This window comes from Triplophysa rosa, linkage group LG2 (assembly GCF_024868665.1).
Source record: "Triplophysa rosa linkage group LG2, Trosa_1v2, whole genome shotgun sequence".
In the NCBI taxonomy this organism is placed as follows: domain Eukaryota; kingdom Metazoa; phylum Chordata; class Actinopteri; order Cypriniformes; family Nemacheilidae; genus Triplophysa; species Triplophysa rosa.
In genome coordinates, this window is record NC_079891.1 from 17,247,125 (window position 1) to 17,271,401 (window position 24,277).

The following is a 24,277-nucleotide window of genomic DNA, read 5'->3' on the forward strand; positions in this document are numbered from 1 at the left end:
CCACACAGGTTATAAGCGGCCGGAGACGACTGGAAGAGCAATGGGCCACATCACTCAGTGTTGATACTGAGGCTGGTTCAGAGAACTGTAATGTTTGGAACAACACAGATTCTAATCTGACCACTGAGTAAATTTAATGAAAGCATCCCTCACAACATCCCGCCTGGATAATAATATTTATCCAACATCACATGCAATTGTGCAATAAGGGCATTCCATTGAGTGCTGATGTTTGGTACGCTGATAAAACGTTATGTAAAGGTTTTGTAAAGTGTTTCTTTCAAGTGTCAATTGAAGACAAATCCTTGTTCAGAAATAAAGCAGACTATGTGTTACATATATAATGAATTTTAATTCTTTCAATAAATTTTGCGGTATGGAATAACATCCTTTGTTTTTGAATTGTTCTTAAAGATATTATGCTTACCTTCAGTGTTTTTATTCTTAGAAAGTCTTTATGTCAAACTTTTGTTGTGATTAAATGTGACACATCAAACACTGGACTGCAAAAGAACTTGGAGCTACAAGTTCTCTTTTTACTGGCTTTTAGACCTTTCTGAGTGATAATAATCCACAATATTGCAACAATAATAATCTTCTTTAAACAATCTGTGATCCAAAGAACCTATAGTTCATTCCTGAAAAAAAAAAACCTGTGTCATCTCAATTTTTTTACAACTGTTCCGTTTGTTATGTGTGCTGCTCATGAACCATTTTCTTAATCTACATCTTCATAGCTCAAACCACATTAAATGTAATAGACCGTTTGTCACAAAAAGTTTAAAATACAGTTTCAATGTGTACGTCTGTGCATTTATTTATATAGGCATTTTGTTCAAGCCTCATTAGCTGTATTTCACAAAAGGACTGTTGAGATTTCACAAGAGACAGAAATGTATTTTCAGGAATGAATAAAATGTTAGTTTTGGACCTGGATTAGGGTGTGGGATATTAAACAGTTGTATGAGTGGGTATCCCTTAACATCACAAGCAATTATACAAGCCACTTACTGTATGACTATGTAACGGTTTTACTGTACTAAGAATCAGTATACACCTCTTCTGAAACATTCCATATCATTACAAATGTCTACAAAGTTTACAAATGTTGGATTTGTCAGATGTTTGAGATTATCTGACAAATCGTTAAAAATGTAATTTACTTTCCAGGACTCGCACCATGTGTAGAATGTCAAGTAATACTCCAACAATATAACCATTTAATAGATATGGCCATTTAATAATAGATTCCCCTTAAACTTTAAATAGATTTTAATTACAGGGAAAAGTCAAATACATTTCATTGAGCTGAACCTGTTTTGCATTTGCCAAGGCAAGGACATTATAACAAGAAATGAAAAAAGCATTATTAGCAAATGCATTGCATAAAACAGTCACATATGAGCATGTTAAAAGGCGATTTTCTCTCTTGTTTAGTCAACAGGTTCAGCCTCATACTTTGGCGAATTCTGATCAAGAAGCATTCAAAGAATTTTTTCCATTCAGTTTTCCATAGCCAGATGTGAGGTCAAGAATGACTTGTATCAGCTGTGATATTTTTAAATGTTTTGAACATACTGTACTCTAAAAGAGAAGCAGTGTCTGGGCTATGGACGGTTGGTTTATAATTTTGCTGGTAAGTGGCTAATAAATGTAATAGCCTACATACTGGGAACATTCAATCAGACATACCAAAACATAATCTGAGAAGTGTCTGGCAATGTTAAACATTACAGGAGAACCTTAAGGGGTGAAACCACTTTTCCATAGTCTGAGAAGAATTGATCAAAGAATGTGTTGGAATGTTGTTTGATGAGTGTAGCTTTCAGCTTGGGGAATACACAAATCAAATATGCAGACAGACTCCCTGACAGGCAGGTTAGTTAAACAATCTGTCTGTCAGGTATATACGGTTTACAACGTGCACTGCAATATGGAAAGCGGCGGAAAATGAAAAGTTGTGATTTCTATGATTAGGAACTATACTCCCATTCCGGCGTAATAATCAAGGAAGTTTGCTTCCGTAACATGGCCGCAACAGGCGCAGTGATATCACGCAGCGCATTTCCACATTTTCCGCCGGTCTTAGCACACGATATAACTACAGAAGAGTCCAGTTTTAAATAGGAAAAATATCGAAACTCTGGTCATTTTTGAACGCGATGCTACTGGTCTAATTGGACTCAATGATCTATGCTAAGCTATGCTAAAAGTGCTATCGCCAGACCCAGAGATCGGCTGAATAGATTCCAAAACGGTAAAACTCAATTTATTAACTCTGGGGGAGTTGGAAAATGAGCCTATTTCCAAAAAAAGTTGAGTGTTCCTTTTCAAATTTAAGCAAATCTTAGTACCTTAAATATTTATATTATAATTCACCAAAATATTAAGTGTATATTAAAAATATAATTCTTTTCATTAAATAAACTTAAATCTTAAATCTAAAATAACTTTGGGATTTTTTTTTATCATTTTTTATATGCCCCAACAAAATGATTTCAAAAGATTTTATTAGGTTGTTATAGCCATTTTTACTAAGCCACAGGGTTATTTGGATTGCATTCACATAATACAAAATGTCTATGTGTATGTGACACCTGTCGCGATGAGCAGCAAGGGAAGTCAGTTGTGTTTGCTTTGGCCACATGACCTGCATTCACACAGAGTCTCTGCAGTCTGGGATCATTTGCACACACCTTCTTGGAGATCTATGAGGAATTTCAGACCACAGCTATGACATTTACCGTACATACGGGATAAAAGACCACATATCCACACTGTTGTATCCACCTCTGCTCTCTTTATACTGTGTAGGCTATAACAAAAGGGTTGTTAATGTTAAAAACAGGGAGACAATTTAAGGTGATAAATTTTATTTTTAATTGGTCAATATGTATTAATCTAAATAAGTTACAGTTCTTTCGAGTGTTTACAAAGCCTTGTAAATATACTTATCAGATAAAATTTGCTCTGACAAGGCAGATATATGGTTTAAAAAAAGGATTCTGTATATTTCACACAGGAAACAACGTTAAAATCAACACTAGGAAACATGAAACCTCTACAAAAATATCAATAAATAACATCACATCTTATGCTGATACATTTACTTACATCAGTATACAATTGCCATCATACCGAGCTTGAATAAAACCCTAGATTTATTTTGACGCACAAACCATAAAGATGGCTTTAAATGTGTCTCACATTTACATGTCTTAAACTGAACCATCTCAAATGTTACAAATAAACTTTATATGATACTAAATTGATAGATTATTGATAACCACCTCCTAACAAAGTCAATCTACAAGCATAGAGATAAAAAAAATGTACATGTGCAATATAAACTCTGCGAATTAACATAGCTTTTCAAAACATTTTGTTTATACGTTACCGGCTTCTGTATGTAAAATAAAATTGTTGACTTGTCTATCTATTATGAAATTTCCTATCAACATTCTTTTCATCGTTTTACGGATTTGAAACCAAATTGGTTTTCTTCTGAAATTACTATGCAGATTTGCAACAAAGCATGTTTCAACGCTATAACATCTTGTTGATTTTAGTAGAATCAACCCCTTTAAAGAGTTTTAATGAGTCTGATGTCTAAAAATAATGACAGGTACATGTGACATGTTGAAGCAGGAAGGTTTATAATAGTGGAATCTGAAATTTATATATGGATGAAGTTGATTTAGTTGCAGTTCAATATTCCTGCCACTATCTGATGCATTCATGAAATTATACTTTAAATGTTGAAGCCCTAACCGTAAACTTAAGACAACATATGGTTATGAGGCATCCAGCAGCGTGTATATGATCCTGTATATAGGTAGTTGACGAATAAATCAGTGTTCTATGGTGTGACAAAGAAAAAAATTGAAAACAAACAGTTAAAAATACATTGTTTTATAGTATTAATATTTATATTTATCACATAAAATAGCATAAGAGAGATTCAACCTTTTTGTCCTTCACACCATATGACAAACTTGCATATTAGTCTGTCAACTACCCATATGTCACCCTAAACCAAGAGAGCTGAAATTATATATTAGTGGGACTGTAAAACCTCACGAAAAGAAAATCTGAATTAATAATAATAAATAAAAACTATGTAACAGTTCAGTGTTTCAGCATGCAGCCAAATTTGATACATCAAGACTTGCTGAGATGTATGTTGACAGAGAGGAACATCATTTTTAAGTTCGCATCAGTTTCATATTCATCAGTACCTCCTGTCCATCTCTACGCAAAACCCAGAAAAAAAAGGTAAACGTAAAACGTTTCGGTTTGAGAAATTCGGTTATAATTTTCTCACCCTCATGTCGTTCCAAGCCTGACTGTGGAACACAAAAGGAAACGTCAGACAGCCCCAGTCACCATTCACTTTCATTGTATAGAAAACAACAGCGTCGACATTCTTTAAAATGTTTCCTTTTGTGTTCTACAGAAGAAAGTAATTTACACTCCTGTGTAAATTGGTGCTTCCTGTGTAAAAAGGTACTTCAAAAGGTTCTTCGATGCCATACATGCCTTTTGGTTCCATAAAGAACCTTTAAAGAGTAACTATTACAATGTCCTTAAAATTACATTTCATGCAGTGTGTAATGTTGTTGTGTGTGACTGTAAGCAGTCTGGCAAGTTGTAATGCAGAAAGTGAACGAATAACAAAGTTATTGGCTTGAGAAAAAAGGATTCGACTCTGAATCACGCGAATGAGTTATCTGTCGTTCTAATTTTAGTTCCGGGTTGGATTTGCGTCGCTTGGTGTAATGCCTGCCTATGTTCCATTTGCGACGCTGTACATGTTAGGCCAATCACACCAGACTAGACCATCTGACCAATCAGATCACAGTAGGCTGACAGAAAGGAGGTGATTAGACAGATGAATCGCTGAACGAATCATTTGAGAGTCAGTCATTTGAGAGCAGTGGCGGGGCTTGCGGAGGCTATTGCCCGGTCAGAAAACCAAGGATTTCCTAATATCTTTGAGTGTCTATTTACACTGAGTGCAAATAGCCCGTTTTGTAAACAGAGGCTATATACACTAACTCTGCCCACCAGTTTCTGATTGGAATAGAGAAACTGTAAGAATGTAATAAGCTGCCTATCGTCTCCAGTGGCGTAGAGAGGAAAGCCTATGTCTACTACTTCAGATCATGGCAGGTTCGAATCTGCCTCCTGCCGACCTTTTTATCCCCATCACATATCAGATCATAAAGCTACGTATTCTTAATAAAATGAAAAATATTGAGAAGTGTCTAACGAGTGTTTAATAACAAACTTGTAGGGCAAAACTGCAACAGTTCTATGGAGTTCGGGCCTATTGTGAATATATTTAACGTTTTGATTAATCTGCACTATATGGGAACACGTCATGGTCTTTGCTGAAATAAGCGTGTTTTACTGCGAATTCTATTTCAATACAAAGAACAGAAGAATAGGCTATAGCATTGATTAGTTTGCTTTTGGTTATAGATGGAATAATTAGGCTAGCAAACGACCCTTAGTGAAAGTACTCAAACCTTGTGCTTGTGGATATGCTATTTTTTCTTAACAGAAACTTGTAAAGTAATAACAAAACCATACGTCGACTGTACGCTACAGTACGTTCTGTATGTTCATTGCTGTGTTCTGCTTCATTTGCTTTTTCAGTTTTTTTCGTATGCTACTTTACACATTGCATAATGTTTTCAACAAAAAAGCAAAGGATATAATGTAATTTGTCACAAAATCTTAATTAACAATAACTATAAGTGCAGCCATGGGAGAAGTGTAGGCTAATGCGCTAAAACAATATTTTTAAGAAGCTATTCTGTATTTAATTGGCAAAATTGCATGTTGTCTAGCTAAGGCATTTATTAATTTAATAATTATATTAGCCCACCCTCTAAACTGTTAAGCCTCCCCCTCCCTTAGCACCCCCAAGAAAAAAGTCCTGGCGCTGCCCCTGTTTGAGAGTCACTCAAGAAGTAAGGTAATAATAACTGCCTATTATTAGAAAATGAAAGTGTTTTTACACCTTGTATGTACGTAAACTTGTTGTTGGACACTCCATAAACCAAAGTAGGACCTTAGAAAAATCACAAAATATTTACTCTTTAACATCTAAAGAACCTTCTTCAGATTATAAAAAAGTAAGAACGAGATGGTTCTTTAAAGAACCTTTGACTGAATGGTTCTTTGTGGAACCAAAAATGGTTCTTCTATGGCATCGCTGTGAAGAACCTTTTAAGTACCTTTATTTTTAAAAGTGTATATGAGTTAGGAACGACATGAGAAAGTGGCAACAGAATTTTCCTTTTTGGGTGAACTATCCCTTTAACAGTGTGTTCTACTGGACATTCTCTATAGGTAGAAGAAGGGAACATGACCTCCTGAATGAATGGGAGGCTGTGCATTTAAAGTAAGCTTAAGTTCTGCATATCAATGTTATAACCCTCAATATCTCAATACTGCGACCCAGCACCTGACTGGACTCAAGTCAGGTGATTCTTTTCTACAGAACTGACAAAAGTCTTTCTCAAGACAAGTTTCGCAAAATAAAATAAAAAAGTGTCTGTAGCTAAATAAAACAGACTCTTTTTCTTTGCGGAGTCAAGAAGCCTTAAAAGCGCTTCTCCTTCAAAATTAAACTTTCCTGAGTTTACGAATTGAAGAGCAAGAGACATTTACAAGGAAAAACACTACAGCATGTCTATAAATATTTCAGGTTTTCTAGGATGGTGTTTGATGGACCCAGTGGTCCATATGAGATGCACCTTCCCTCAGACTGGAACACCTCACTATCCGGCTCTCGACTGCAGGCTACGCTGCTGAAAAGTTGGATCTGATTGAGTCCTCCCGCAGCTGACGGTGCTTCCCGATGTCACACTCTTCTCGAGGTGTTCTCCGCTCAATAGTTATCCTGTAATTCTTCCTGAGGAACAAAGCAGGTAAGATCAGGATTAGTAACTTTCATATTACTTTTACATTAATATAACGCTAAAGTCCCTGTGAACTTGAAGTCATGTTCGACATCCGCATTGTGAGTGATTTTGAGTGAAACTGATGGTTGGAAGGGAGGGGCTAACAAATATTTTGCTAGAGCAGTCAAAATGATCTTTAGAGAAGGATTGCCACTTGTCAGATTTTGATTGAAGATCACAAAGACAATTTGTCTCAGGGATAAACGGTTCACTCATAATTTGAGCTAACAAAGTAAATGCTCAGACAAGGTTAATAAGCAATTCCATTAGGGCTGTAATCAACACCAAATATTCGGAGGGAGGGGGAGAACGTAAACTTGAAATAAAATGAGAACCGTTCATCCAATCAACTTCACGCGTGGCGGGTGTGTTGCTGCGGACCCAAGGGAGTGTAGTGTCGCATTTTGGTGCAATACGGACACGTGACAAGTTCAGAATTAATAAACTTTTAATAAACTACAGAACAGAAAGAGCAGGAAGCAGCTCGCATCACAATAAAATAGTTCAGTTTTGTTTTTAATGCGGCAAATTATATTTAGTTTAGTTTCTGTATTAAGTTCATTTAGAAAAATGTTTGGAGTATTTTTTGTTTGTGGTTCAGGTGCTAGCATAGTTTGATTGCCAACTGCGCTGTAGTGCGGATTTAAATGCATAACATGAAGGAGACATTAAAATTGTTTAGTTTTGTTTTCAATGGTAAATTAGGTATATTTCGTTTCCTTTCTTTATTATGCTAGTTTAGACAAATGTTTGTAAAAATGTGAGTATTTCTTGTTTGTTGCTCAGGCACAGAACGTAATTTAAATTCCTCATTCAGCTTCAGCTGTCACCGTTAGAAAACAACTTTGGATACGTGCGACATTATGACATGCAGCCTGTGTCCTTTCCGGGTCCCAAACTGCTCCAAATATTAGGTTCGTTGGACATCATTCAGTGCTGCGCAGACCTAACAGCGCAAAGCATCTTTCATTAATTGCTCATGTTGCATCATGTTGTTTTGATAACATAAGCAGATCTGCGCAATGCGCACAAAGTTGAACACATAATAAACCACAAACTAACTTTTATAGGTGCACTACTTAAAGAACTCGTGTGATTTTTCAAACTTGAAGTGCTGTTGTGGCACACTGCCTTTGTCTTGTCCTCACTGAAGTTAATGTGTTCCCACACACCTGAGGTCTTCGGCATTTTTGTCTTCTCTTCCAGATTAACTAAATCATGATGTTCACTCATGGGCAATTCATATTCAAAGCGCGAATGAGAACCGCTTTTCGCGTGGGATTCCAGGTGTTAGAAAAAAAATTATATTTGAATCTCAAAATTGAAAATCGAATGCCAACCCACCGAACGAATATTTGAATAATCGAATATTCTGGTCCAGCCCTAAATTCTATAACACTAACCTTCTAATCTGTTCAAATCTATTCAGAGTCGAGTTTTAATGATTTTCTGTGGTAATTCATGTAGACCACTTTGGAAAACTTAAACAACGCTGGTCAAGAAAACTGTTTTAGTTTTTTAACACTACACAGAAGTTTGAACTAGGGCTGTCAAAGGATTAATCGCATCCAGAATTGAAGTTTGTGTTTACAAAACCAGTCTTAAGTAGCACGGGAACATTTTTAGTAAAAGACAAAAATACATTGTGTGGGTCAAAATTATCGATTTTGCTTTTATGCCAAAAATCATTAGGAAAGATCATGTTCCATGAAGATATTTTGTAAATTTCATACCTTAAATATATAAAAACTTTATTTTTGTGAGTGGATGGTCTGCCACAGTGCCCCTGATTAACAACATCAAAGGCAATTTTCTCAATATTTTGTTTTTTTTGCGCTCTCAGATTCCAGAGATTTAAACGGTTGTATCTCAGCCAGATATTGTCCTATTCTAACAACTCGTATATCTATAGAAAGTTTATTTATTCAGCTTTCATATTATGTAAAAATCTCAATTTCGAAAAATTGACCCGTAAGACTGGTTTTGTTGTCCAGGGTCACATATATGTCTGCGTACTGGACATATTCATTTTGTATTAATAAATACAAAAACATACTCATACAGGTCAATATGTTAACTTTTTTTACACATAGCACCTGTGTTACAGCGATTTAAAGTTTTGTAGCACAGGCCAAACAGTTGTAGCACAAGTATACGTCTGTTATCATCTTTAACAAAAACAGTGCAGGTCATCACATAAATAGACAGGTAACTGAAAAAGGACATTAACGTTATACAAATGGATAAATTAGGGCCATATAATTTTTAGTTTTTACCAAATTCGTTTTTTTACTTTTCGTTAAATTTTTCTGAGTTCTGCATTTTCAATGCTTTACTATACAGTAGTAAATACATTAGTCCATAAAAATACTGTATAATGTTGTATTTACTACAGTAAACTGCAGTTAAATTCACAGCGATTAATTATTTTATCATCTGGTTCAAATTAAGCGGCCTTTTATTTTGGCGGGTCATCCCGTAGACGCTTGAGTTTCTGCGTGGTTGACAGTAGCTTCACTCAAACAGTGAAATGCTCATAAAATAAACTCAGAACAACTCTGTGGATGAAGTTCATGTGTTCATGTCCTTGTATAGTAAGATACAGACAAATCCACGAGTGTCACGCTTGTAACATGTTAAAATGTGCAGCTCATGCACTCAGACACGCAGAACAAGCAGAGGACAAATTAAAAAGTAGAATTCCGCTTTCGCGATTCCTTCCATGTTTTCTCACATCGCGCAAGATCATAGGGCTCTAGATCAATGGACTAGATGCAGCCGGAAAACAAGTTTAAATTGCAAAAAAATAAATAAAAACGAAAATGAATAGCGGTGCGCCATTAGTTGACCCCACACACGAACAAGCACAACGACAAACGCACTTCACACAAACAAGCGGCTCTTGTGTAATGCACCTGCCGAAGTGTATCGCACTCATGCTACACTATTCAATTTATTCGTAGCACAGACCGATTTTTTCATAGCATGTGCGATATATATTTTGCACTATACAGCTCTGACATACATGTACATATATATACATAGGAAAATTTAGATGTTTATATTTATATTTCCCAATAATTTACATTATATACAAATGTTCATACATTTGTATATGTATGTGTATTTATCTATAAATACTAAATTAATATGCACAGTACACAGACATATATTATTTAAACACAAACGTTTATTCTGGATGCGATTAATCGTTTGACAGCCCTAATTTGAACAAAATACAACAACAGAATATTTATAAACGAATCGAAATGTTAAATAAATGTATATAAGATTTAATAATACATAAAATATAAAACAAAAATGAAACAGGAAGTGCTTCTGGACCAGTATTTACATTTTGCAAAGTGGTATATAGAACAAAATTGCTTTAAATGTCATAAATTACATATTTTATTAATTTTATTCATCAAATGCCCAATATTTTTTTAAATGCCACTGTTGTTAATGTTTACCTAAAGAAGTAGAATGCCAAGAGGAGAGAAATTCCCAGAACTCCTCCCACTATTATCCCAGTCACTGCCGATACACCTAGTCCACCTGCTTAGGAAAGAAAAAGAAATTGTTTGTAAGGAACGCTGCACATCTATTCTACCAGGAGATACATGTACTTTAATGTCTTTAAATTAAATCATTTAAAGTTCACCCCAAAAATGAAAATGTCAGTTATGTCATCCCAAATGTATATGACTTCTCATGTCTCGAGACTAGTTGTCATATGATATTTCGTCATGAGAAATGCAGGAACCAATAAGATTCTAACTTATCGTGGTGTGATGGATATGCTCCCATGTAAGATAATATGACAGCATTTTAACATAAAATTATTAGTTTTATATTAGTCGTATACTGTACATCTGGGATGTATTTAACACAATCTCACAGGAAATCATAAGTATTTTACAAGGTGGCTAATTCGTAAGAATTTGTACAATCTCATTTTTTAGTATGACTTGCTGATGCTCCAGTGAAGGTTAGGTTTAGGGGTGGTGTTAGGGGATGGGCTTCAGTATTGCACTTTCTAATAATCTTATGTTTTTGTATGATTTGCATCGTACAAATTCATTGGAATTAGCCAACCTGTAAAATAACCTGTGGATTCTTGTGAAATCAAGCTGGAATCATCTGTCATCATCCCTGTGCCTAAGAACAATAAACCCTCTTGCCTGAATGACTATCGTCCATTTGCCCTCACGTCAACAGTCATGAAGGTCTTTGAGAGACTTGTAAAAACCAACATTTGCTCCTCTATCCCTGATACGTTGGACCCTCTATCGTCCCAATAGATCTACTGAGGATGCTATCTCTCACGTCCTGCACTCCTCCCTCATGCACATTGACAGTAACAATGGGAACTATGTAAGGCTGCTCTTCATTGACTACAGCTCAGCGTTCAATACTATAGATCCCAGTAAGCTAACTTCCAAACTCCTGAATCTTGGCCTGAATCCTTCACTCTGCGATTGGATCCAAGATTTTCTCACTGGCAGACCTCAGGTAGTGAAAGTAGGCCAGTTCACCTCCAACTCCATCACCCTGAGCGTAGGAGCACCACAGGGCTGCGTCCTGAGTCCCCTACTCTATTCTCTCTAAACACATGACTGCGTGTCTTCTCACAGTTCCACTACTATTATCAAATTTTCTGATGATACGGTGGCTCTGGGCCTTTTTCCAACAATAACCGAGAGACAAGAAGAGACCGCTTACTTAGATGAGGTAGAGAAATTAACCTCTTGGTGCCAGGACAACGGTCTCTCTCTGAATGTGACCAAAACACTGAAAGCACTGACTGCTCTTTTTTGTTGTTGCTGCTAAGTAACCTTGTGTAACTGTTTGCACATTCTCTTGCACATTCCTGCTCATGTAAATATTTACAGTTTACTTCTAATATAGACTATACATACCTTATCTTTATATTATTTTTTCTTTGTGTTTGTATTTTATACAAATTGCACTGTCTTTGGAGCTGACCTGACCTACATTTCACTGCTGGTTGTATATTCTCTATATAACTGTGTATGTGACAAATAAAATCTTGAATCTTGAAATGAATCTTGGAAGAATTTTTTAACTATCCTTTAAACGTCTTGTTGATTTACAAGAGGTTGAGTAACCAAATAAAAACTTCTATGTATGCAGCGCTCTCAGATAAGAGTATAATGTTATATTACAGGCAGATTCTAAATCATTTATAGTGTTTCTTGATCTATATGTATGTCATGTCCATGTGGAGTGCATTAGTATCAGTCTTGAAGCAGCAGAGATAATTTACATGATTGATCCGGCTGTGGTGGGAGTGGGGGACCTGGTATCGTTTTCAAGGAGAACCATTCCCTCTTAAAGCTGGGCATGATCTGGAAACTTCCGTTAGTGCCAAAGTAGTTCAAGATAGTCTGAAACCATAAAAAGATACTGTATGGTTAAGAGACCCAATTCAGAGTGCTTAAAATGATGTCCTAATACCGTAAACCGTCTAAATTAATTTGTTGAATGTAGCTGGACTCCTGATTTATTGACTAGTTTGAAAGTTTTTCAGTTGGTCATGCTGGGAAATTAGTTCATCATTCATGTAAACCAGATGCAAACTGGCCAAGCTAGAAAACCAGCAAGACTAACCAAAGATCTAGAAGATCTTAAGACTTTTTCGAAGCATCTAAGACTAATCAAAACATGTTTTTGTTTGTGACTGCGTTTATGACTTTGTCTGTGTCTGTGTGCTCTTACCTCGTGGGTGCCTGCCTCTAGGTCAGTCATCCTAATGACAGAGAAATCCCCATTTCGGTCACCATTGGCATCTATAGACACCTGGCTGGCAATGCCTGTACAACAGAATGTGAGGAATGAGAAAATTAATTAGTTTGAAGAGTCAGACATTCCAAGGAAAACACCAGCAACGGTCGACAAATTCCGGGTGGGCAATACAACAGGAAATCTCATCCGCCTCCTGCCGTTTTTGTTGGCTTTGAGCGGAGAAATGGTAATTTCATCTGTACATCTGTGTTTCTGAATTCTTGACATTTTTAAAATATTATTTCATTTAACAGGAAAACATGACCCTGTTCTTGATCATTCTGGCTGAACAAAACATTGTTATTTCACGTTTGGTTGTGTTGGTGTAGTCATCGAGAGCAGCCTGGGCTGCACACATGTCTGAGCTCTTGTTCCGCTTAATAAATGACAGTGGCAAGAATACTGGCTAACTATTCACAGATACAATAATGGGAATCAAATGTGTTGAACCATGCAAAATTTTGTGTGCTTTAGTTTAAATGTTTTTATTTACCTAAAAAAATCTTAGAGACCAAAATACTGTTCGCAGAAAATAATGCTCTTGTACTGAAGGACAAAAATGTTACTGACATCACCTACTCTACATTAAACCAATACTTACTTTTACAAAGTTAACTATATGAACCTTCCACCCAATCAGGGCTTTGGTCCATTAATTGTCATTTTATTCAAGTCTTTAGATATAAAATGTATGACTAATGAAGTCTTAAAGAAGAAATGTGATGATTTTTGCGGCATCTAGAGGTGAGGTTGAGAAATTGCAACCAAAGGCTCACACCACACCTTCCTTTCAAAGCACTACGGCAGCTCTCACAGGACAAAAATGACGTCACGATTTCGCTTCTTTGCCGAAGGAGATAACGTATTCACGAAACACGTTCTGTAGAGCAGTTTGTTCGTTTAGGGCTACTGTAGAAACAACATGGCCAATTCCGTGCAAGGGGACCCGTGGTGTATGTAGATAGAAATAGCTCATTCTAAGGTAATAAAAACATACAACTTCATCATGTAAGGTCTTATACACCTCTGAAGACATAGTTATGTATATTACATTTCTGTCAATAGATCCTCCAAAAAAATTACACACTGGACCTTTAAGTTTGTTTTCAAATGGTCTTCAGCTGGTTTTCCAAGTTAGTGCTTAACTGGTATGGCTGGTCAGCAAGTTGTTCTCCCAGTTTGCTCAAGCTTAAAAGTGCTTAAATATACCGGGATCCCAGCTTATTGTACACAAATGATCAAACACCTTTTTGTTTTTAAACTGTAATAACACAAAATGAATATGGATAATGCTGGCAACTTTAATATTTCAATCTCTGGACACTGTAATCAAACACACAGAGAACATGTGCTGCTATACAGTGAACACATTCAGGACCTGATGTTATTTATTTTAGTGCTATACCCCAACTCTAGATGCACACAAGCAAAATCTGCATGATTAACCCAAGGGTTATGCTTAAGTGTAGTGTTTATTTTCTCATGTAATCACTGTATTCTGACACCGGAGGTTTCACTTCATTACTGACAAGCACTGTTTATTTTCTGCATTACTGAGCTTTAAACTTGAACAAAAATGTAACCAGTGAAACCTAACACATTACACAGTTTTAGCACTATTTTATCTATTTCAGCACTAGAGGTGCAGTATTATTATTTGTTACAAAATGCAAATGAAATCAGCCGCAGTGTTTTTGCAGTTTTGTAAAGAAAGTTCCTGGATCCTTGATATTGTACTATTAAAACTAGGGTTGTCAAACGATTAATCACATCCAGAATAAAAGTTTGTGTTTACATAATATATGTCTGTGTACTGTGCATATGAATTTGGTATTATAAACACATACACATACATGCATTATTTAAGAAAAATATAAAATGTAAAGATTAATAAATATTTAAATATAATTTCAATTATTGGTGAATATAAATAACGATACATGTATGTGTATGCAAGGGTGTAACTTTGGTTTGAGAAGTGGGGGGACACAAAATGCCGGAAAATGTTTTTGATTTGAATCCTATCACAAACTAAAAATACCTATGTTTTTCGTTGTTTTTGATTGTTTAAATTGATTAAAACATGAAACCAAAATTTGTTTTTATTGTGTAGCAAAAGTTGATGTTCATGAAGGGGGAAAATGCGAGTATTGACTGAGAAATGGAGGAAAACTTGGTTTATAAACCTGAATCTGCGGTCGGAAGGAGACGAGCCGGATGACTTTCTAAACTGCTTAACGAGGTTTAATGTACCTAAACAACGACCAGGGAAGCCCACGTTTCTGTCAAGCCTTGTCATAAACACTAACTGCTGTTAAAAGAACTAGTCCTTATCAAACGAAAAAAGTAATAAATCACGCGGTGCGTTTCTTCCCCATAGAAGTCCATTATAAGGAAACCGCTTAACATAGTCTACCGAAACAATGACCACGTAAAAACAAATTTCTATTAAATTCAAATCAAAACCACGTGATTGAAAACGGCGTGTGGTTAAAAAATTATTACAAACAAATATGAAAGTGAGGGGGACACGAACAGGATTTTGAAAAGTGAGGGGGACATGTCCCCCTGTCACCAGTGTAAATTACACCCCTGTGTGTATGTGCAAGTTTTTGTGTTTATAAATATAAAATTAATATTCACAATGCACAGACTAAGGCCCGGTTTCATAGACAAGGCTTAGCCTAAGTCAGGACTCTGTCTCATTTAGTCTCAGTATGATGTCATCGTGCGACAAAAAACTGCTTTGCAGTAGATTAATGCCTACTTCAACATTACTTCATTTTTGCTAAGAATTACCTTCAAACGTCTGGTTCCACATGCTGTGCGTGATGTCCAATCCATCCTTTTTGGTCAGACCGCTACTCACCACGTCACGCAAGGCAAATGCATACAGAAGCAGAGCATCATGGAACCCCTCCATAAACATGTTCACCTGAAATGTAATGAAAAAGCAAGGTATGAGCAACATATCATTATGGCAGCAATTTCTTTTCTGTGGATAATTGAAAGGATGAATCTTTCTACAACAACAGTTCATTTAAAATGATTAAATTTGCATTATTCATGGATAATTCTGATATTCAGATCCCGAATCAGACCTTTTCACATTCAGAGAAAGTATTTCACCCTCAGGGACTTTCTCAAGTTGTGCACAAATCAACGCTGGTGTAGATTGTCTCCTAACATCAACAGCGAATAAGGTGAGGATCCATACGTATCACAGTGTTATTCAATGAAATTTTAAGCAATTAAAAACTAATAATGCCCTGAATACTGAAAAGCATGTACTGATAGATGCTTATGTTATGATACGGATTAATGATCCGTTCCCGCCGCAGAGCTGTGTGCTGCATGTGTACTGCCCAAGGCAAACAATAGTAAAACCCGGAGCTTAGCCAGTCTGCTGCCCGGGGGAGATTTGATAACCGGCTGCCAAGATTACTGTATATTTACATTCACCCTCAACTGCCTAATAAGAGTGAAACAGCAGGAAAAGCTGATCTAGTCATATGACTGTTTATATACATATTCATTTTTGGAAGCGTGAACAGAGGTCACATCTCCAAGCATTCGGAGCATAACAAACCCCGCCGTGTTTTCATACAGAGCACAGCATGCGATTCGGCAACACAATGTATCGCACTGGACATTCCATGTTTAAAAAATGTCATGCTTTCTCATTGCGAAACAAATCCCACCCCCGTTTAAGATCAGGCACCAACAGTTTGTGTGAAACTGATGCCATCTCGGTTCAAGAATGTGACATGAAAGATTTCGATTACATTCCTATTATGTTAACCCAGAAGTTAAAAGAGAGGTCTCGTATCTAAAAAACCTGTCACCCAATGTGATTTGAGGTTTTCCAGCACAGTTTGCAGAGTAGAGCAAAGTTATTATATATTAATACATTAATCGCACATGTTGACTTTTTTGTAACCACTGCATTATTCACTGTGTTTAAATGAGAAATAACTGCAAATGCCAGCACTGAGCCATCATCGAATGAATGAAAGTTGTGCTTCATTAGTGTGAATGTAAGTTAGAGTTCAGTGGACGCTCTGTTTTTACCAATAAGCCTGTTCCTGTTTATTTGGGCTGATTAAATTCAGGCTCTGGCACTAAAATGAGCAACAGCATGTCAGTTTCCTCACCCCAGTGAAGAATTACCTAACACAGTCTCACTGTCACTTCCAGGTACGCTGCAAGGATAAAGCATTTAATATGAAAAAATAAATGTATATTTAATTTATTTGTTTATTCATTTATTACATATGTATTCTTGCAATTTTTTATTTTTGTATTTGTATTTCTTTAGTAAGATTATTTATTAAAGTAGACTATGCAGTATTTTAATAAGAAAAAATATAAATAAAGATATAAATGTGAAAAAAGATTAAATAAATAAATGTATACATTTCAAATGTTCACATGTATATTTATTTATGCCTACATTTTTTTATTATGCATACATACTTATGGTGGGAGGAGGGGCCAAGTTTCAAATTTGTGTTTACAAACAGTATAAATCCAGCATATTTTACACTTTTATATAGCTTTTTATTCTTATTCATAATTGTTTTCTCATTTTCCATCTATTTACTTATGATCTATTTAGTTGTTTAGAGAAATGTTTATCTGTAGTTATCTGGGTGGTTGTTGTGGTTAACAAGCTGTATCACACCTTGAGAGACAACCCTTTGGGATTTGTACTTGGGACTTCAGCCAAGAAACAAAATGTCCCCATATCATACTCACCCTCAAGGCATCCTAACTGAATATGACTTTCTTGAAGAATAATGCAGTTGGAGTTATAATACCACCTATCCTTTTTCTTCCAAGCGGTAGAATGGGAGTGAATGGGGGGAAAGTTTTTGAAGCTCCAAAAAGTGCATCCATCGATCAAAGAACTGCTCGACACAGCTCCGTGGTCTTAACAAAGGTCTTCTGAAGTGAATCGATGCGTTTGTTTAAATAAATAGCCATACTGACAACGCTATTAATGATAATTTCTACCTTCCGTTATCCCTCGGCAAATGATGGCGACGAAAGCTCCCTTACAGAGGAGACGATCTCCTATTGGAACAAAACGGAAAATGCCACGTTCGTCACTGGAACTTACTACACGCCTGCATCGTTTGCTGGAAAAACAAGCCTCTGGTTCACGTGCAGCTAAGCGATAAAGGAAGCTAGACATTATCGTTAATAGCGTTGTCAATATGTAGGGGGCCACAGATTTTGTGGCATTTTATGAAATGGAAATTTATCATAGATTTTATGCAATCAAACATTAGAAAAATAAGACCATCAACCAAAATAATTGATATTCCAGCATTGTATAATTGAATATGTTTTTGGTACAATTAAAGTTTAAGATTATAAATCTTTATTTGGGGGGCCGCAAAGCGATGCACTCTACACAAAGGGGGCCATACAATGAAAAAGTTGAAGAACCATTGTCGTAGATGACAAAAACAATCACGGTGCTATAAAGGCCTTCTTCTATAAAACTGTTCTGCAGTGCTCAAAGCAACATGTTTAGTTAAAGTATGCATTCATTTTTTTAAGCATTCATTATTTTGTATTTAAAGGGGTCATATTGGGCGATATTGACCAAAATTCATATCTCTGTATGTTTTTGATGAAAGGCGATATCCGATATGTATATCGATATTTTCTACAAAGTGGAATAAATGTTTACTAACAAGTCAAAGCCTCATGTGAGATGTCACAATCACCTTTATTAAAATGGCTTGTGAAAAGAAATTCAACGACAGGGTTTTTTTTCCCTATTTGAAAACATACAGCTGCACACCACTTGTTTAAAACACGTAAATTGTAAACAAAAATTATAATAACTTTTTTTCGTAAGGCACGCTGCGGGTAAAAGAAGCTTCCAACGTAGTCTCGCGTAGCCAGACCTTTTCACCGCTTTCTTTGGCCAAGGACCGCCCAAGAGGCCACATGAGTGACAGTAAAGCAGCCAATCACGTTTCGTTTTGTGCCGCGTCATTTTTGCAGGTGGTGGAAGAGATTTGTTGTGCTTCCACCTTTTGACACAACCGTTTTATGGCATTGTTTACAGATCGCTTGTTGTTGCTGCTCATCAGATCTTTTAAATCCGAACCATTTCCAAAATAACTGAACCATCGTTTTTCTTTTTACAAACCAGATCACCTTCTGCTGTGTGGACTGGCACTGCGGCTTCCTCCTTATCATAAGCAAACTTGTAGAGCGGGCGTGCGGGGTCCGTCTGGTTCGCGCGCAGAGCGAGAGTGCTCTGCTCACTCTGCGCATGGGCACGGCGCATGTCAGACACAACAGAGCCGCTTCAAGTCGAACACACCCCATATCGATATTAACGATATTGTCTAATCCCGCATCGCGTTGAAAAAATATATCGATATATCTTAAAAATCGATACATCACCCAGCCCTAGTCATATGGCGCGAATACGTATTTTTCTGTGTCTTTGGTGTGATATAAGTTGCCCATGCATGTATTAGACACGTAAAATTGCAAAAATTAAAGTGTCGGAACAAGAGATGCATTCTATCTAAAAGCGAATGCTCACCCAGACCTGCCTGAAACGCCTCGTGTAACCACACCCCCACAAATCTACGTCAGTTCGTGGTGTGAGTTGACTAAGACCGCCCAAATGTATACGCAAGTAAGATGGGCGTACCTGTCAGTACAATTGCTTTGGAACCTGGTGTTCCAAATATGGAAAGAGGCGTCACATTTCCGTCACACGCTTGCAGTATTCAACCAATCACTACGCACGCAAAAAATCAGCACGTTTCAGAGAGGCGGGGCAAAGAGGAGATACAAACATGCACGGTATGTGGAAAATACAGCATTTTTTAACCTTAAATCGTGTATACACATTGCATTACATCTGAAACAAACGATAATATTCGTTTTAGCCACGTCATATGACCCCTTTAATTTGCACTTTACACTTTATTTATTTATTCTTCACATTTGATTATCTCTTTATTTTTATTAACTTACTTATCATTTACTTATTTATTTTTCCTTTATATTTCTATTTTTTGGAAAAAATTCTTTCTTCCTAAAATGTGATTTGAAGGACATTCAATAGAATAATGTGATACCCTTGAGGTTCTTATGACGGTATGTCTGTTTTGAACACAGTGACACCCTTCATTCAGAGATGATTCGAGCAGAACAAACTGTCTGTCTGTGACTTCCTTTGTTTGTCTCGGTGTGTTCAGCTCTCTGGCTTTAGCTCTCCTTAATGGTCAGCAAAGCGGCTAACTGCATATCTTTCTCTAGATAAGGGCCGTTGAGATAGAAACAAGCAATGTTCATTTACAGCTCATTTGAGTGTCCTGAACTTGATAATCACCAATGCATTCACAAATTCTCCTTCTGAGGCTTATTTTTAACAAGCGATTCTTTTCCAAGTACAGACAAAGAAATCATCTTAAAAGCAAAGCAATTAAACACAAATTGCTTGAATTGAGCATGAATCACGTGTCTCGAAAAGCTGTGATTGGATTATATGCACATGAACAGACAGGTATTTTAGCAATGCCAAATCGGTGTGAATTTTTTTAGTTTTTCCCTCAGTGCTTAAACTTGATAATCTGCAGAGACGCATGATAAAGGGTGAGGAAGTTAAAGGCAAATAAGTAACAGATAAACCTCGGAGCCAACAGATGACAACTATTACTAACCACGATAAAATAACATGCCTGTCGGACTCATTTGAGGTCTTGCTTCCTTTGAAGAGATGATGTTTCTCAGCTATTTCACTGAATGAAAGAGTTAATGATGCTGAATGTTGCCTGTTCCAAAGACTGATTCGCAAGTATTTCTACTTATAAAACAAACTTGTCTAAAGGTCTCTTTCTGTTGAACGTCAAAGCATTAAAAGTGTTGCTAATGAGTGTGCTGTAATCCAACACACCCACCTACTGGTCATCAGTGCATAAAAAAATACCTCACAAGACTGTAATATTGTAGAATGAGCTTGCCAGTGCGTGTAAACCATATGTTTTTAAAGCCTCAAAGTTTAAAAAATGATGTTGTAGTTAGATTATAAAGTAGACATTTCGTGGAAGCTGTCATTTATCCAGCAGCTTTACGTACACGTCGGGTTCTTTGCAAATAAGTACAGTATGTATACATTTCCTGGCAGCTAGCATGAATTGCTAAAACCTTTGCGGATGTTCATAAGAACACCACTCACTGTGAGCCAATTCCAAAAAATGTATCACCTTCCTTAATGAATAAAGTGAACATTCTTCATCCACCTCATTAATTCAGCAAGAACACCTCCTTCAGAAAAACTGAGCAGATACTACAAGGCAAAAGCCAAGTTTGTGAAAAATCACACTACTTCTATCAGGTAAGGCTTTTCAGGGAAGTGGATTCGCACAAACAAATAATTGTGCTCGGCACACTCATGCCTTGACGTTCATATTTGGAATAAGAATGGGCTTTGTCTGAATACTTTTCGGTGTGTATGGCGGTGGTGCGCCTCAAAAGTCCTGCTCAAGCCTTTTGTGGCTCCTGTTGATACAGCAATTGAGCCAGTCAAAAGTGGCAGGGCCCCCACTGAGGTTATTAACCTTGGCACTTCGATTCATCCACAATTGTTTGTTTCAGAAAGACAGCTCCCGCTGTCTGCTCTAGAAAAGCTTCGACAGCTTCTCAAAAGAACCTGACTGGGGACAAAAAAGCAGACCAAAATATGCTGCCTGCACGAGCATTCATTTGGGGCCTGTTTGCAGCGCCAAATCACCCTATTCACATGCACCTAATGTGTAAATACTATACATATAGACTACAGTATATACTTTAAAGTGGGTTATTCAAAAAATAGGCTTTTAAAAAGTTCCTATTATGTACCACTTAGGTACAGATATGTATAGATGTGGTATCAGTATATACTTCTGAAGTACACATATGGATACTTTGGTACCAATATGTACATCTGTGGTACTAATATGCACCCTAAGGGTGCACTTATTGAAAGAATACCACCCCATTGACAGCATGGGTACATTTTTGACCTTTTATCTGATGGTGCAGTAAGACGGTTCTCTCTCATAACTTTATACTGTTTATACTCTACAGATACATCATTCTCCATTACTCCAAATGGCACAGCAAAATCGATCAATTGTGTAATAGACGAAGAAAATGTTTGCAGGGAATTCAGATGTGCAGGATTACATCCAGCAGAACCTACCATGCCTTATGGAATTTAATAAACATTATTTTGATACACATTTGGATTTTGAACATGACTATACTAATTTTTAATATGATAACATTCAGTAATTTTGTTGCAAAGACTCACGTACAGCATTGCAGTCTCCGCAAACAGGGATGTTTGACTGCTGTAGAGACTTTTTCATTTCTATGGAGAACTTCTCGAACTCTGACTTGGTGGATCTCAGTAACGTTACTGTGTTAAGAAAGCCGTAGGCGGCCTTGGCCTCATAGTCATGTTTGTCTCCTCTCTTCCAGGATCCGTCTCCTGTAAAATAAAACAATGGCCCAACTGAGGTTTCGATGTGTTATTTAAACATGACCATACCCAAAAATTTGCTATAGGACAAGTAAGGGAGTTTAAGATTATACGAGCATGTTTGCATGGGCCTGCTGATAAAGCAGAATGACAATGGCTGCAACAATAAAGCTTTTCAGATATGCCCAGGAACATCAGAGGAACATCCTGGACGTGTACACCACCAGACAATATCCAGGCACTACTGTGGTGAGCCAAATGTTTTAGTGGCTGCATCTATTGAATGTAATCTCTATCAAGCAGAAAAGCTGGGCCTCTCTTCAGTGTAGATAGCTTCATTGTGCTAAAGGGTCAAAGTGGGACAATCTCGTCTGACTACAGCACATCTTGGGAATAGAGATAAGCTTTGTAATCAGTCTACAACGGCCGTATGTGAAATCACAACACTGGAGCCTTACCATAGGAAGAGGAGTTGAAGAGCTCGATGTTGAAGAAGATGTGGCTGTCGCTGGTTAATTTTCGTCGATGAGCAGCCAGCATGAGGTCTCGCACTGTGTCCGCCTTGGCGCACATGATAATCACTGCAAAAGGAATGAAGAGAGAGAGAGAATTGCTTGTCATTCAAAACGGTGCAAAGCAATAATTGCCAGCCAATGTAAGCGCTCTTAGTGTATAATCTCACCCAACAACAACTCGTGCACATTTAAAATTGCAAAACTAGATTCATGGCACTGACAAAAAGGGTCTGTTTTCCCATAAGAACACGAATCAAACATCTGTATTAAGGTATTACCGTTTTTTTAAGATTACGACCTTAATACTATTGGCCAGCTTTACGACACATCACGGGCACTGAATCCAGCATTTCTTTTTTCAATTATGTAAACCCAGGCTCACAGTACGATTCAACAACACCTTTTGACCTGGTCTAACAGAACCTCAGTCTAGGGTACAAAATATTTTCCCATGGAGCAATGAGGTAGAAAATAAACAAACAAACAAGCAGTCAAACAGAGGTCTTAAAAAAATGCAGTGTCCCATAAATAGGAAGATTCAGAGGATTGGAACTTTCCCCACAGCTAAATCAGTGTAATGCGCTGCTTGAAATATCCTCAGCTGAGTGGGACAAACTTCACCTCAGTATTCCTGCACTATAGCACCCTTTAATTACAGAGAGCGCAGCACACTACAGGCCCTGTGTTGACTCTCCGCCGATTCCATGGGGTACGGCTCCAGCCAGCAATATTTCAAAAATTTGGATTTTCCCACTGACACAGTTACAAATGAGCTTAGGAATGCAAAGGGGCAGCACATGGCACGCTTGCCATCGGTTGCGCTGCATTTAATGCACCTGGGGGTCTATATAAAAGCATAGTGTCAATGTGCACGTGGAAATAATATCGCTGTGCAAACTATATCGCTACCGAGTACAAGGGTTTACTGTCTTGCCCTCTGTCTGACTTTGGCAGCGTGGCACAGAATGCAAAATAAGCAGAGCTACAGTAATGACACATCTATGGCTTGGTAAATTCACTCGTGTGTTTCCCCCCAGGGCCGGTGTGCAGGCTTCCAACAAGCCAGTTTGTGGTGCCGGGCTCACGTCATTCACTGTCAAAACATTGCAACGCTATATCCCATCCTAATTAAAAGCGTGTTAAAGTCTGAAATTCTCGGAAAAAAAAACATGCAAACAAACATACAGTAGCTTGCAATTTTATGTGAACTTGCAAAATGTAAACTCGCAAAGCCCTATTAGCTATTAGTATATTTACTATCTCTATAAAAACTAATATTGATTACAAAGACTCCACTGTCTCTCATGAGAAGATGCAAAAGTTTAATCAGCACATGTGCAGTCTGGGCTATGTCAACAAGTCTGGATTTTATTACATTTGCTTTTCGTTAAAACATTTAGTTTTTTCATATTTTCATCAACTATTAGCTATACCAACTGGTATATACTATATACTATATATATATATATATATAT

The 24,277-nt window shown here is 37.0% G+C and overlaps 1 protein-coding gene across 4 annotated transcripts in view; it reads right to left on the reverse strand.

Annotated features, from left to right (window-relative positions):
- Nucleotides 1-2,865: 2,865 nt before the first annotated feature.
- Nucleotides 2,866-24,277, reverse strand: part of npr3 (natriuretic peptide receptor 3) — a 32,861-nt gene continuing 11,449 nt past the window's right edge. The window contains exons 2-8 of one of the 4 annotated variants that reach the window (XM_057320972.1): nucleotides 22,746-22,868; nucleotides 22,121-22,296; nucleotides 15,582-15,717; nucleotides 12,717-12,811; nucleotides 12,298-12,385; nucleotides 10,448-10,532; nucleotides 2,866-6,925 (exon numbers count right to left, since the gene is read on the reverse strand). In XM_057320972.1, the coding sequence (XP_057176955.1) occupies nucleotides 6,814-6,925; nucleotides 10,448-10,532; nucleotides 12,298-12,385; nucleotides 12,717-12,811; nucleotides 15,582-15,717; nucleotides 22,121-22,296; nucleotides 22,746-22,868 (815 nt within the window). In that variant the 3' untranslated portion in view covers nucleotides 2,866-6,813. Of the gene's footprint in view, nucleotides 6,926-10,447; nucleotides 10,536-12,264; nucleotides 12,386-12,716; nucleotides 12,812-15,581; nucleotides 15,718-22,120; nucleotides 22,297-22,745; nucleotides 22,869-24,277 lie in introns of all 4 variants that reach the window. The other 3 variants (XM_057320962.1, XM_057320953.1, XM_057320944.1) reach the window with 3 other exon arrangements.